The following is a 15,253-nucleotide window of genomic DNA, read 5'->3' as shown; positions in this document are numbered from 1 at the left end:
TACCCTGTCCTGATACAGAAGACCAAAGCCTGCTTCTGAGACACCTTCCCCAACTTCATGTGAATAACCTGTGCGGTTATAAGGTTCCCATTCCCAACTAGAATAGTTGCCATAACACACCTCCTATTAGCAGTTCAAGTAGCCTGTTCCAGATTTCCAGTTAAAATTATGGCAAATAAATATAAATAAACCATTTTTGTGACATAACAGCACTGTCTGCCCTGTGTGTGTTTAAATAGTTAACTCCTGACTTAAGGAACTTAATAATTAACCTCTTGAGTGCTAGAATGTAGGCAATACTTACACAACACTGGCCATTTCCATAGTGGATCTCTCAAAGGCAGTTTTATCGGGGGCTGCCCTGAGGTCTCCACGACAGGTTCTGGGGTCTCCGCTCGCTGCTGCTAGGACTCCTGCAGGAGGTGGGGCAGAGCCTACAAAGTTTCCCACGTGTAAATGACACATGTACCGCCCGTGGCCCCTCTGCTGGTGCAAATGCTGACTGAGGAGGCACTTCCAGCCCCACCACACCCCCTTCCCCATACTGACTCAGCAGCAACAGGGCTGCTCAGCCTCTCTCTCTTTCGCATGTGTGTGGGGAGGGGGGAGTCTGGGATCTTATGCAGGCACAGACACAGCAGTTCTCTCTCCCCACCGTATACATTCATCATGCTGCGTGCAGACTACATAAGCCTGGCCATAGCTCGTTCTGTACTCGCCCCGTCCCTGCATGCATGTAGCCGGGAGCAGGGGCACAGCGCACTCTGGCGGCCGCAATTACAATATCACCGGTACACAGAACTTCAAGGTAGACAGCAGTAGTTAATATGCAGCAGCGGCATACAATAATAACAGGACAGATGGGACATTATTGCTGTCGCTGCATGGGAGCGATTCATCACACACACTTTTTTTTTTGATCCTGTCATATACAATCTGGTAACATTCTATAATGGGAGGTGTCAAAGCATTATATATATCCAGTACATTGTACACTACTTGTATCTGGGTACAGATGTGTACGGAACGATTGGTTATCACATTTCTGTATTGTAAAATGTCGTACTTTTTTACGAGGCACGGATGGAGACGAGTATACAGGTCTGTTTTTCATTTCTTTTCTTACTCTAAAATGTCAGCATTTATAGTAGGCACGGACGGGGATCGAACCCGTGATCTTCGGTTTACGAGACCGACGCCTTACCACTTGGCCACCGCGCCTCATTTGCGTTAGTCACGTGTTTAGGTGACATCTGAATAGAAGTGTGCAGACAACTTTTGAGGACTGATAACTCTGAGGACATTGACAGTGTAGACAAGTTTCTGTTTTACACATTGGTGGATGGCATAGTTTATTAGTCTACAGTATATAAAGAAATTGATTATAAATGGGTGGGTAATGTGTGTATATATATATATATATATATAGATATATATATATATCTATATATATATATATATATCTATATATATATATATCTATCTATATATATATCTATATATATATATAGATATATATATATATAATCGTTGCATACTTCCTGTGAGGCAGGGTTGAGAGGAGCCACTGACAGGGCGGGATGGGGGTGGAAAGGCTGGCGGATCACCAGTGTGGGGCTTGACCAACGCGATTGCATCTTCGTGACCCTGGGAATGCCTGCACTAGGGTGTGGTGGGAGAATAAAATAGCATGCCTGAAGCATTGCGAGCGATGCGAGTGCATGCGGAGCATTGGAAACTGTGTCCATGACGACTGTGTCGACATTTGGGTAAAAAAAAAACTGTGAAAAACCCCATGTCAACCTTTTGACTGTCGACCTAGACACTGTCGACCTAATGCTTGTATTGACCTATTAACCTGTTGACCTTTCCCCATGTTGACCTAGACCCATGTCGACCTTTCCCCATGTTGACCTAATGGTGGCGACCTAATGCTTGTCAACCAACTTGCTGTAGACCAAACGATTCCAACTCTTTTATACTTACCTCGTCCCTCGGGGTCCACAGCGGCCATCGGAATCCTCATCAGCGGCATCCCCGGTCCAAAGAATGCATTGCGTGGGTGCGCCTGTGATGTCACCAGAGCACTTGCGCAATGCACTCCTGGAACTGGAGATGGCGCTGAAGAGGATTCCAAAGGCCGTTGTGGATACCAGTGGACACTGTGGACATTGGGGGACCAGGTAAAATACCTGGTTCCGAGTGGTCCCAAGCATTGCGGATAAGGGGCGAGATTCTCTATCACAGAAATGCGGTAAAAACCCCGTTATCGGGGTTTTTACCGCATTTCTGTATTCTCTAACCCCCCTCCGCAGTGTCAGCGCTGCGGAGGGAATCGCCAGAAAAAGCTGGCGGTTCCCTGCAGAAGCCTATGGGCTTCTTACCGCAGCGGTGTGTGAGGGATCCGTTCACGGATCCCTCCCAGCATGCCCCGCGGCCGGAGCGTCAGTCTGCGCATGCGCAGACGGACTCCCGGGTCATAGACCCGGAAGTCAAGCAACGGTGCCGCATCGCAAGGGACAGCTCTTACCGCAAGAGCTGTCCCTTGCGTTAATGACCGCATATTTTAGAGAATATGCTAGAGAACATGCGGTCATTAGAAATGCGAATGCCGGCGATACTGGGCTGCGGATTTTAGAGAATCCCGCCCAAGGGATACTGAACATGTACTATTTTGAAAGAGAGAGAGAGAGAGAGAGAGAGAGAGATTTTATTTAGAAATAAAGGAACGGTACTCTTTACTTAGAACGGCGCCCACGATTTTGATCGTGGGCATCGTTAGTAAAAAATCTCGGGCATCTCGGGCATTGAATGCACTAAAAAATCGGGTGCGATGCGACCGACGAGATGCCCGCGATTTCCCATAGGGAACAATGTTAAATATCTCAATTGACCCAATTTTCCTGTTCAATGCCTCAATTGACCCGATTTTTCCATAGGAAACAATGTTAAATGGGCTACAGAGGCCAAATAGGCACCCTGAAGTGTATAATGTCCACCCGAATTGTTAACGCCACCCCACGATCAACGTCAACCCAAAGCGTGGCGAGCACAGCGAGCCCGCGAGGGGCGGCGGTACGCGTCCTACGACCTTTTCATACCCCCACTATCCACGTCGGCGTGGAGTTGAGAATAGAAAGTGTGGCGAGCGCAGCGAGCCACCGAGCCCGAAGCGTGGCGAGCGCACGCGGACAGCTGTGAAGCCCGCGAGGGGACGCGGATACCTCTATTCTCAACTCCACGCCGACGTGGATAGTGGGGGTATGAAAAGGTCGTAGGACGCGTACCGCCGCCCCTCGCGGGCTCGCTGTGCTCGCCACGCTTCGGGTTGACGTTGATCGTGGGGTGGCGTTAACAATTCGGGTGGACATTATACACTTCAGGGTGCCTATTTGGCCTCTGTAGCCCATTTAACATTGTTTCCTATGGAAAAATCGGGTCAATTGAGGCATTGAACAGGAAAATTGGGTCAATTGAGATATTTAACATTGTTCCCTATGGGAAATCGCGGGCATCTCGTCGGTCGCATCGCACCCGATTTTTTAGTGCATTCAATGCCCGAGATGGCCATGATGGGCGCCCTTCTAAGTAAAAAGTAAAGAGTACCAAAGGAACTGACAGGTTACTTTAAAATAAAATGTATCTTATGGAAAGTACACTTTGGCCCAGAACAGGTTCAGGAACCCAGTTCCTGATGTCATATTTAATTAGAGGTTCAGGAATTGAGTTCCTGCAGTATATGTTGAAGTCTAACAGCCACAGAACCTGTGTAATTTATTAGTGTCCCAGTTTAAATGGATGGGTATGGGTCGACACAATTTAGGTCGACCGCTGAAGTCGATAGGCCTTAGGTCGACAGGGTCGGAAGGTCAACAAAAGCATTAGGTCGACAGTCAAAAGGTTGACATGAGTTTTTGCGTTTTGTTTTTTTACCTGAATGTCGACATGGACACTGTCTAAGTGTATTGCGTAAATTAGTGTACTCACTGCACTTGCCGCACTCGCTATACTTCGGGCTCGCTGCCCTCAGCACAATATTTAATTTTCCCTCCACACCGTAGTGGATGGTAGGGCATGAAATGCCACCTTTTGCACACAAAAAAACTTGAAAAAATCATGTCGACATTTTGACTGTTCCCTTGACCTTCCCATTGCTGACCTAATGCTTGTGTAGACATTCCGACTTTAGCCATGTCTACCTATTTCAGGTGTCGGCTCAATGACCATATGCCAAATAGATACTGTGGTAAATATTTCTGTGTATATATATATATATGTGTGTGTGTGTGTGTGTGTGTGTGTATTAAATCAATGGTTTTACTAGGTGACACAGTGCGTAGACATGATTTATAAAGTTATTTTATTTGCTGTTTAGAATAAATGCAATTTAGGAATAAAATCTCAGGCACAGATGGGGATTGAACCCATGATCTTCGGTTTACGAGACCGACGCCTTACCACTTGGCCACTGCGCCTCTTACATGAAAGATGTGGACTCTGTCTGCAGGTATAGCTGTGTATACAACTATAGCAAGGGTCAAACTGATATAATTGTAACAGTGGGAGGGTGAGGATTTATATGTGACAATACACTGGAAAGTAAGAGTATACTAGTATATTTAACCTGTCATTTGCCAGGTCGCAACCATGCAAATTACATGATAAAAAAAATGAATGTGTGTCCATCTGATGTGAGTCCACCTGGGCAGATGCATTACATGTAATTGTGCAAGCCTCAATGGCGTGGATGTATATATATTTCCCCATTGCATTTGGTTTCATGGCATACTTGCCTACCTGACCATCTCCATGCGGGAGAAAATGCTCTGTTCCTGGACTTCCCTGGTAATGTATGATTGCCATCACCTGTGGGGAGCTAGGTAAAGGTGTTTCACCACAATCATACATTACCAGGGAAGTCCAGGAGAAGAGCATTTTTTAGCTCCACCTGTGGATCTTTTAAAATGTGTCAGTCAGTAAGGAGTGCACCTGTCAGGTAACCTGGAAAACGTGAACTTGTGTGGGGTCCCGAGGACCGAGTTTGAGAACCCCCGGGGCAGAGGTTACAGTGATGGTGGTGGTTTTCTACTGCATGCATTCTGTACTAGATTGCATCGCATCTAGTTCAAACCGCATGCAATACGCTCCAACAATGTGCAATTTTAACTAGATGCGATCTGGTACAGAAAGTATGGGCTGCACATAATTTTTTGACTTGTGATTTGAGATTTGCGGAAGTGCGTATTGTATCGCAAGCGATGAGCACCATTACACTGCAATGCTGCTGCTGTGCAGGCCAAAACTATCAGGGAGAGATCCTTTGGTAAGTTTTAATGGTGCTTGATAAATCGGACAGCTTCGCAACCCCCATAGAAACTAAAAAATCCACCACCGTGTGAAGCCAGATGCAGTCTGTGAGACTGCACTGGCTTCATTGTGACTGGCAGTGGCTTCCTATTGGAAGTCCGACCTGCCAGTCACCCAAGGCAGTTCCGTTTGGAGGTGTTTACTCCCTCTGGGATTCCTCTACGGGATGCTGCGGCGGCATCCCACAAAAACGGGTCCTGCACATACGCATTACCAAGGACGTTACTATGCATGCGCCAGATCCAGGACAGTGAATATGCTACTATCGAATGCTACTGAAGCAGCCCATAAATGGGCCAGTGCATGCACAATACTATTGCGCATGCGCCCGTCCCACAACCGCGGCAGAAGTCGGGACCAGCAGCAAGCACCGGCGGCAGGGACCAGCAGTGGTGGCAGCGGATGGGTGGTCTGGCATCGCAACCAGCGGCAGCCAACCCTCCTCCATAGAAGTAAGGGCCACCACTGAATATTACCCCCCCCCCCCCCCCCCAATAACAGGTGTTTTAAAGGGATTTACCTTAGAGTTTAGGGGCACATTTAGCATACAATATTTGCGGGCTAAATCCCCGAAAACACCTGTATCACTGGAATGTATCAGGAGGGACCGCAGCAGGAATCTCCGATCCCTGCTGCAATCCCTCCTGCACCGCCGCCGGCCACTTCCCTCATAGGTTACTATGGGGGATGCCAAGCTGTCCGATGTATCAACATCGGGCAGCAGCGCATCGCATCCCTTGGCCACACACATTGTGCTGAAGCGGGGCAGTGCAGTCAGCGCGTGGGGGGTCAGTGCTAACCGTGCATGCATAGCCCCCCGGCGCCCGGCTCAGCACACCACAGGGATGGGCTCCTTTAGAAAGCCCTGTCCCTGCGCTTCAGGGATGATACATCCCTGTGATAGGATCTCATTTTACAATGCGATTCTGTGCGGTAATATTCGACCCAGATCGCATTGTAAATGCGATAATTGGTAAATGGGCCCCTTAATGTGATCTTTGTATAGCCAGTGACAAATGACCTGGGGGAATGCGTTCAGCATCCCGAAGTTCAGTATATGGACGCCGGCATACCAATTACCAGGATGCCAAACCTAAGTATAATTTATCAGGTTAGGGTCAGGCCAGGGAAGGGGGGATCAGGATTAGGCACTAGCTTAAGGTTAGGCTGCGAGGAGGGAAGTATGGTTGGGCACTTAGAAGGGGGGTTCAGGATGCCGGCATCGGTATTCTGACTGCCAGCATCCCAACCACCGGTCATCCATATGTATCCCAACCTGTGAGGATTCCTAATCTGTTTACAACATTCATTGCAGAAATGGCAAACATGTTGGACAAGATTCAGAGACAAGAGAAAAGAGGAAGAAAAAATGCAAATGCATTATTTTGCTTGCCTGGAACTGGCTACTTCTGCATATACTGTTAGAGCTTTGTTTCTTACAATGACATTTAGCATTAAAAACATTTCAAATCTACCCCACCTAAACTGGAGTCTATTGAGAAGACCCCCTATAGCTCATAGACTACACCTTTGTGTTTACGCTTTTGTGTCTTCTCATGCCTCATCCTCACTACAGTATATACTGTAGTGTTGCCTCTATTTGTTATTGTCACTGCATTCAGTATTGTGTTTCCTCAGTGTCCCTTAAAAAACAAACGGTTTCGATTGTTGTAATTATATACATTTTTATTTATGTACAGTATTATACTCAATACTTTAATAAAAAATAAAAAATCTGCCCTGTCTGTTGTACAACATGGTTTTGATAATATGCAAACCAATCTTGTAAGTCTCTGAATTCGGCCCTTTATACCCCCCCCCCCCCCCCTTTTTACACAGGCGACCCAGCAACTATTCGGCACTTTGAGTGCTGGGTCAATTTGCTGGGGGCAGGCTGACCCCCCTTTCACACCGAGCAGCAAATTACTGGGTTAAACCTTTTTAACCTGAGAATATGCTGAATAACCTTGGTTTTTCTTTGGTGTGAAAGGGTAAACACGGGTCTTAAATCCCAGCTCGCCGACCCTGGTAAAGAGCAGGGTTGGCGCCCCGGAAATTAAGACCCGGGGTTATTCAGCAAATTCCTGGGTTAAAAAGCTTTAACCTGGTAATTTGCTTTTTGGTATAAAAAAGGTATTATTTAGGTTTGCAAAAATGTCCACATGGATATAGCCCAGCTTCATTTGATTTGGCCCAAGAATTCCCTCATCTCACTGGAATGGAGTTTTAAAGCATGTCAGGCACATGTGCGCTACTTTTTTTCATGCTCTCGGATGTAGCTGAAGAATTAAACTGGGTACTTGTTTCCTGGCAGGGCAGTGCTTTTAGCAGAGGCGTAACTACACCATTGTGGGCCCCATAGCAAAATTCTGAAAGGGCCCCCCAGCACTTCACCCAAATGAGGACGGTGGGGTGGTGTGGAGGTCAGAATAGCAAAGGGGGATGGGTATGATACAGTAGAAGGTAATGGGGGGGGGGATCTTAGAATGCACACCCGATTTACATGAGGTGCTATCATGCTGGGACTTGTAGTTCTGCAAAGAAAGACATGTGGTGCAGATGCACACTCCATATTATTAATCAAAATCAATCAATAATAGAGGTTCTTGGTATATTTCTTGGCCAACGAATATACCAAGAACCTCTATTATTGATTGATTTTGATTAATAATATGGAGTGTGCATCTGCACCACATGTCTTTCTTTACAGTAGAAGGTATATTAGGTCAGTGGAGGATTAAGCACGGGGCGACAGGGGCGGTCGCCCCGGGGCCACCACACAAAAGGGGCACCTGTCGCCCCCTGCTCCGCCCGGACGTCTGTCTGTCCGCCCGCCCGCCCGTAGGTAGCTGACAGCCGGGCAGACTGTATGTGCGCTGCCCGGCTGTAGTCTCCCCCCGAACAGCCCGAACCGTCCGCACGCAGTACCTGTAATTGATGACAGCCAGGCAGACTGTATGTGCGCTGCCTGGCTGTAGTCTCCGGCAAGAGAATCTGTATTTTCATATCTCCCGCTGGACCAATCAGGAGCGGCGGCATTGATAGCCGCTCCTGATTGGCTGCCGGTGGTCCATCAGGAGATCTGTGAAAATACAGATTATCTTGCCGGAGACTACAGCCGGGCAGCGCACATACAGTCTGCCCGGCTGTCATCAATTACAGGTACTGCGTGCGGGCGGTTCGGGGGGAGACTACAGCCGGGCAGCGCACATACAGTCTTCCCGGCTGTCATCAATTACAGGTACTGGTTTGAGGGAGGCATTGCGGGCACCGGCGGTTATAGGGTGTCTGTGGGAGACCTGTTGGGTCTCCCCCCGGCAAGTGCTGTTCCCTGTTGGGTCTCCCCCCGCTCAGCGCCAGCGCAGGAAAAGGCAGGGGAGTGCTTGCTGTCCATGGGGCCCACCAGCCGCCGGGCCCCATAGCAGCTGCACCCCCTGCACCCATGGTAGTTCCGCACTGGCTTTTAGCTTACTGGGCTATTCTCCATAGTGAAATCGCATCGCATCACGCAGCGTGTATAGTGTGATGCGATGTCCATATAAAGTGCACAGGAGTGCTTATACAATGAAATATCGCATGTGATCGCAGGGCACCAGGTGCGATGGGATTCGATGCAATATTTCATAGTAGAAGCACCCATGCGATGAGATGTGATGGGATGTCATGTGATGTGTGCATAGTATGACATGTGATGGGTGCTTCAAATTGAAAGCACCTATGCCATTGTTTAGCGTCACCTCCAGTATCAACGCCACCCCAAAGCGTGGCGAGCGGCGGCAGAACGCGTCCTCTGACCTTTTCATACCGCCACTATCCACGTCGGCGAAGAGTGGCGAGCCCCACGAGGGGACGCAGAATACATGTAAAGTAATCCCATTTTATTGACCCAGCCACAGGAGTCCATACGCAAAATGTGGAGCGACTGTGGGGCGCAAGTAAGAGGCACTGCGCGACACAAGCTCCAGTCGTATTTCACTGAAGTCATGTGGAGATAGACATTGGGAGCTCAGGACCCTTTCCTCTGCATAGTTCAGGCACTGAAGCTCCTCCCTAAGGATGATTAACTTTGATTTTATTTATTGTTCTTTAATCATTACTTCTATATGTTCTTTAAAGTTCTTATATTGTCAATATTAATGAATGTTCTTATTTGTTCTTATAAACATATTTGTTTCTGCAGATCTATGTGTGTGAGCCATACATCTGCCCAACATTTCCCCGATGATCTGTCCTATGTGTTACAAATATGATCAGTATGATTTCCCAAAATTCAAAATACTGACAAGCATTGGGAAACAGTCCAAATACTGACATTCAAAATGCCCACAATCATTATGTCGCCATGGTCAAAATGGCAACATTTAAAATGTAAAAAATATGGGGGGGGGGGGGGGAGGGTGTCTATGGACCGTGAAAAACAAGTCAGTTTCAAAGAAAAAAATCATGAAAAACTCATGTTGAATTTTTGACATGTCGACATTTTAAATGTCTGCATTTTGACAATGACAGCATAATGAATGTCAACATTTTCAACATGTCAGAATTTTGACTGCCAATTGTTGACGGTATTTTGACTGCTGGTAAGTTGACTGCATCCTTTTACCATATATTGTGCATTTTTCAGGTGCGATGCGATGTAATGCGCGTCCCCGCACACATCACATAGCACAGAAAGCCTGTTCAGCCCGATATTTTTGTAGTAGATTGCATTGTATCCAGTACAAAAAGCAGGCTGCTGTAGCACACTTTTTGTATTAGATACAATGCAATCTTGTACTAAAAGTACATTGCTCTTAACCGATTTGCAATGTGTGGCACAAATGTTTCTGTTTCCCATTTATCATTATATATTTGCGGCCAAATCCCCAGTTAGCCGCAAATATTAAGTGTCACTGGCAGGGGCGTAACTACAGTGTGGTGGGCCCCATAGCAACATCTTGAAAGCCCCCCCCCCCAACCTTGCGAGAGAGAGTGTCAGAGAGAGAGAGACATAGGGGTTTATTCGAGTTCACTCTTTCTGACAAAATCCTTCTTGGATGGACAAAACCATGTGCACTGCAGGGGGGCAGATGTAACATGTGCAGATAGAAATAGATTTGGAGATTTTTTGGTGATTCTTTGCAGGGTAAATACTGGCTGCTTTATTTTAACACTGCAATATAGATCTCACGTTGAAGTAAAACCCCACCCAAATCTAATTCTCTCTGCACAAGTTACATCTGCCCCCCTGCAGTGCACATGGTTTTGTCCATCTAAGAAGGATTTTGTCTCAAAGTGTGAACTCGAATAAGGCCCATAGTTGGGGAATGGGATTGTCAGTGTGTTATGGAGACAGAGAATGGAGAGACACAAAAGAAAAGGGCTGACAATTTCAGGCATATGGGGAGTCATCTTGCACATACTCTCTACTGCAAGGGGGTGGGTTCAGGCTCTGTAGACACATGCTTGGGAGGCAAGTTTTGACTTGTGTGTGTGGGGGGGGGGCATTAGCAAGACAACATGGGGGGGATCAGGCTTTGCAGGCACACCCTGGAGAGTGGGGGTGGGGCCGATGGCAGGGTTATGAAGTGCTGGGGGGGGGAGGGGGGGCAGCAAGGGTAAGTCAGGCTCTGCAGACACAAGGGGAGAGTAGGGTGGCTGGCTGAGATATGCAGGGGTGAGGCATCAGCAAAATAAATAAGGGGTGTCAGGCTGCAGAAAGAGGTGGGGCAGGCTCTGCACATACCTGCATATACAAGCTGGAGAGCGGGAGAAGGGGGCCATCAGCAGCCGAGGTAAGCAGCCTGTGTGATCCACATGCCGCCGCTTTGAATTCGGCATGTGGCTACCCCGGCACTCGCCACGCCCACCTCCCTCTACCTGTTCAGGCAGCCGTAGGACTCGCTGCAATGTTTATCTTTTTCAGTCTTCCCGTGGGTACATCGCTGGCTCTGCGGCGCTGCGCTTGGGTCCCGGGACTGTACAGGGCTGACTGCACAAGCCCCAACAAATAGAAAACAGAAAAGGCAGCTGTGGCACTGTTGAGTGCCGACCTGTCTATATTCTGCCTAGTTCCCTACCCGCCCCGAACTCTGTGCCGTGGCTACTTTATCAATTCAAAAACAAAGTATTTTCATTAAAAAGGGTGCAGGGGATTGCCTGCTGGGCCCTCGGGCCCCCCCCAAGCCCCGGGCCCCATAGCAGTTGCACCCCCTGCACCCTCCATAGTTACACCACTGGTCACTGGAATGTATCAGAAGGGACTGCAGAAGTTATCTCCGATCCCTCCTGCACCGCCTCCGGCCGCCTCCACCATAGGTTTCTATGGGGATGTGTAGCTGCCCAATGTATCAACATCGGGCAGCAGCGCATCGCATCCCTGGGCTACCACCATTCAGTAGGGGGGGGGGTCAGCGCTAACTGCGCATGCACAGACTCCCAGCGCCAGGCTTAGCACGTCACATGGACGGGCTCCTTTCGGAACCCTGTCCCTGCGGGTGGGGGACGATACATCCCTGTGATAGGATCGCATTTTACAATGCGATTCTGGGCAGTAATATTCCACCCAGATCTCATTGTAAATGTGATCATTGATAAATGCCCTCTTCTCTTCACAGCAGCTCTCCCAAACTCAAACACACAGCAACCATCTTCATCCAAATACTCATCTCCATCTTTGGCAATCAGACCCTAGTAGTACGTTGATCAAGTCCTCACTACTTACATCTAAGCCTGGGGTAGCCAACCCTAGTCCTCGAGAGCTACCAACAGTGCATGTTTTGCAGGTCTCCTCACAGAATCACAAGTGAGCTAATTAGCTCCATCTGTGTATCTTTTAAAATGTGTCAGTGATTAATGAGTGCAGCTGTGCAGCAGCTAGGTTGTCTGGAAAATGTGAACTGTTGGTAGCTCTCGAGGGCTAGGGTTGGCTACCACTGGTCTAGACACACACACACAAACACGGTGTAGATATCCCCCCAAATAAAGAAAACATGGCACTGCAGCAATGTTCAAAAGTGTAATGAAGATTCCAACAGTTTAGGGTTACATATACCCTGTCTTCAGGAGAAAGAAGCAGCATAAAAAGCAAAGCTGTTTTCTTTGCTTCTGCTTACTAGTATATAACCCCAAAACATTGGGATTTTCATTACACTTTTGAACATTGCTGCAGTACCATCTTCTTCATTGGGGGGACATCTGCGTTTATTAATCCTATGCAAGGTCACTCAGCTTCAGTAGCCTATACAGGGAGTGTCAAACCTAGTAGTATTTACCAAAGGGAAATTGTTTGGGCACAGGCTCCGTACCCTTCAAATCCTAGCGCTGACAAGAATTCATGGGGTATGGGTAAAAACCAGACCGGACAGTAACCTTGAACGCAGGCTCCATTCATCAATATATGCCATTCTGGGGTTTTTAGTTTCCGGTCCAGGAGGTGCATTGCCGGAAGTGTCCTGTCCGGTGGGGCTGCTCTGACACCTGTCACCAGAGAGAGGAGAAGGGGGGAGAATACAGGACCTGCATGGTCAGAGGTGTAATAAAAACCGAAACGGTCCGGACCACATGGCTGTAATCTCACATTCCCCATGTCGCTGGCAAAAGCTATCACAGGGACCCCCAGGACAAGACACACCCCAGATGGGACACCTACAAGCTCCAGAATGCAGAGTATGATGTCCAGTCCTTTATTCCGGGGTCTTGTCTGGGGGGGGGGGCGCTGTAAATAGTTCATAAAAATCGCATAGGATAGGCAGAATCAGTATAAAGAGCGTAACAGAGTCTCTCTGAAATCATACATGTGGCACAAAGTGTACAAATCTCTGTTTATTTACAAATTTACAGCGTGTGAAAGATGGCACCATACGAAGTATATCATATCTAACAATGTACAGCCTGAAGGCACAGTACCAATGAACTCAATAACAATAACGTGTGCGAGACACAAGTACATTTCTCTTTACATTCAGTATTTAAACATACTGCCCATTCCTATATACATTATAGTGGAATAATCAGTTCACTCGTGATATAATCCTGTTTATTGCAGGTATTGGGTTATTTGTGAACTTGATCCCCCTCTTATGGTAGTGGAGAGTAGTGCATCTAGAGGGATATGTGCAAGTGTGGTGTTCAGGATTTTCTACTTGTGAGATTGTTTAAGACTATATATTAGATTCTAGTTCGTGAGTGTTTACAGAAAAGCCCCCATGCCAAATGGCAAACCTCCACATTCTACTTGTGATCTCTGAACTTTATATGTTAGAGGCACTGTATGTGAGCACCCTCTTGCCTGCATCATTGTCAATGCCATTTTCCATTGTATAGAGCTATTTAGCTGTATGTACCCTTCCCACCAAATTCCTAGAGGAATATACACCTTTGTGCGCAAACTTCCATGTCCAGCCCAGCAGCCCTTATTATTATTATTGTTACAGATGGGGTTTGTTGGCTAAAATGTTTAAATTTGCCTTTGAGGAGCCACTGAATAAAAAAAGTACAAGTGATCTTCTATGAAATACACAACGAACATTTATAAATATATAAATACGATTATTTCATACCATATAGTGTGATCAGACTAAAGTGGTTGACAACAGAACAACAGCTGAACAACAAATGTAATTACATTGTTAAACAACTAATTGTATAAACATTTGCCGTGTGGTTAGTTGTGATCAATTGTTCCAGATTATCAGCCACTTCATGCTGAGAATAAACCACTGCCTTTTAGCAGAATTAAAGAGTATTGGGGCCCACACACGTAGTGACAGGAGCTTTGTGCCGAGCGATCTAGCATAGCTTAGATCACTCAGCACAGATCACTCAGCACATAGTGCTACACCAGCGATGTGTGCTAAGCGATCTGTCACAGCCCGTGTTCTCAATAGCATGCTTGAAATATCTAGCTAGGCAATAGCGACGTGCATCGATATGGGGCATAAACACGGAGCGATTTGTGCTTAATTCCTAAGCGAACTATTCAGATCTCTTAGAAAATATGCAAAAATCCCTACGTGTGTAGGCCCCATAAGATACTATATGTATAACAAGCTCCTGCTCAACCCTTATCAGCAGAGTAGCGTCATATGTAAGGATAAGCTTTGTACATGCAAAACAGATCTGCTCCAAACACCTCTGTGGGTATAATTAGTCATTTCATATAATTAGTCATTTCATAGAAGACACTTGTGTATTCGGTTTAGTGGTCCTTTTATAGCTCTGCACTTGATAGACATAGTGGCTGAAAACCAGGATTTTTTGTTGATACTGATTGTACTATGTGTTTTTTTTCCCCACCAGCTACAACTGGCTCTGAACTGGTGCCCAACAACCCAATAATAAGTAAACAGACATAAGGCCAGGAAAGGCAAAGCTGTGGGACAGCCACGGAGCTCATATTTCAACCGTAATTCTAATGCAAAATCCAGCAAGTGGTAGTCGTGACACAATCCGGTACATCCGGTCTTCCGTCATGCTGGGATTCGTGACATCTACGTTTTCCAGTTACACTATATGACCTTCATGTCTTCCAGTTTAATCCAGGTCTGCTTTAGCAGCTTTAAGTCTTAAAGTGTCTTCAAGAGAAAAGTGAACATTAGCATAGAAGGTGGTCCATAGGAACACAATACACCTACAAGGTGATCAAATATATAAAACTATATTTCTAAACAATCACAGTATATTCAAGGGATCCGGAGTGTGAGAAGTAACTGCAACCATTGCTGTTCTGTAAGCACGTCAGTGTTTGATCTCCAGTATGGAAGGATTGTGATCCAGGATGGCTAAAATTATTTTGTCCATGTACTGTCGTAAACGTAAATTAATCTCCTCTTGTTCTTTTAAGGCTTCCATAAGCTGAAATAAAATAGAAGACAAAATAATGTTTCTGCATTGCTTAGGATAAGTA

General features: G+C 46.7%; 1 protein-coding gene and 2 non-coding genes across 7 annotated transcripts in view; all 3 read right to left on the bottom strand.

The window, feature by feature from the left end:
• Positions 1 to 1,149: 1,149 nt before the first annotated feature.
• TRNAT-CGU (transfer RNA threonine (anticodon CGU)) lies at positions 1,150 to 1,221 on the bottom strand. Its single transcript has one exon. It is a non-coding gene; the product is annotated as a tRNA-Thr (tRNA).
• A 3,182-nt stretch (positions 1,222 to 4,403) lies between these two features.
• Positions 4,404 to 4,475, bottom strand: TRNAT-CGU (transfer RNA threonine (anticodon CGU)). Its single transcript has one exon. It is a non-coding gene; the product is annotated as a tRNA-Thr (tRNA).
• An 8,677-nt stretch (positions 4,476 to 13,152) lies between these two features.
• Positions 13,153 to 15,253, bottom strand: part of RAB11FIP4 (RAB11 family interacting protein 4) — a 113,513-nt gene continuing 111,412 nt past the window's right edge. For all 5 annotated transcript variants that reach the window (XM_083148227.1, XM_083148231.1, XM_083148228.1 and 2 more), the window contains one exon: positions 13,153 to 15,201. In XM_083148227.1, coding sequence (XP_083004353.1) covers positions 15,085 to 15,201 — 117 coding nt within the window. In that variant the 3' untranslated portion in view covers positions 13,153 to 15,084. The remainder of the gene's footprint in view (positions 15,202 to 15,253) is intronic.

The sequence above is a fragment of the Crinia signifera genome, chromosome 6 (genome assembly GCF_055691185.1).
Source record: "Crinia signifera chromosome 6, ASM5569118v1, whole genome shotgun sequence".
In the NCBI taxonomy this organism is placed as follows: domain Eukaryota; kingdom Metazoa; phylum Chordata; class Amphibia; order Anura; family Myobatrachidae; genus Crinia; species Crinia signifera.
This window is presented reverse-complemented; position numbering and strand designations above follow the sequence as displayed.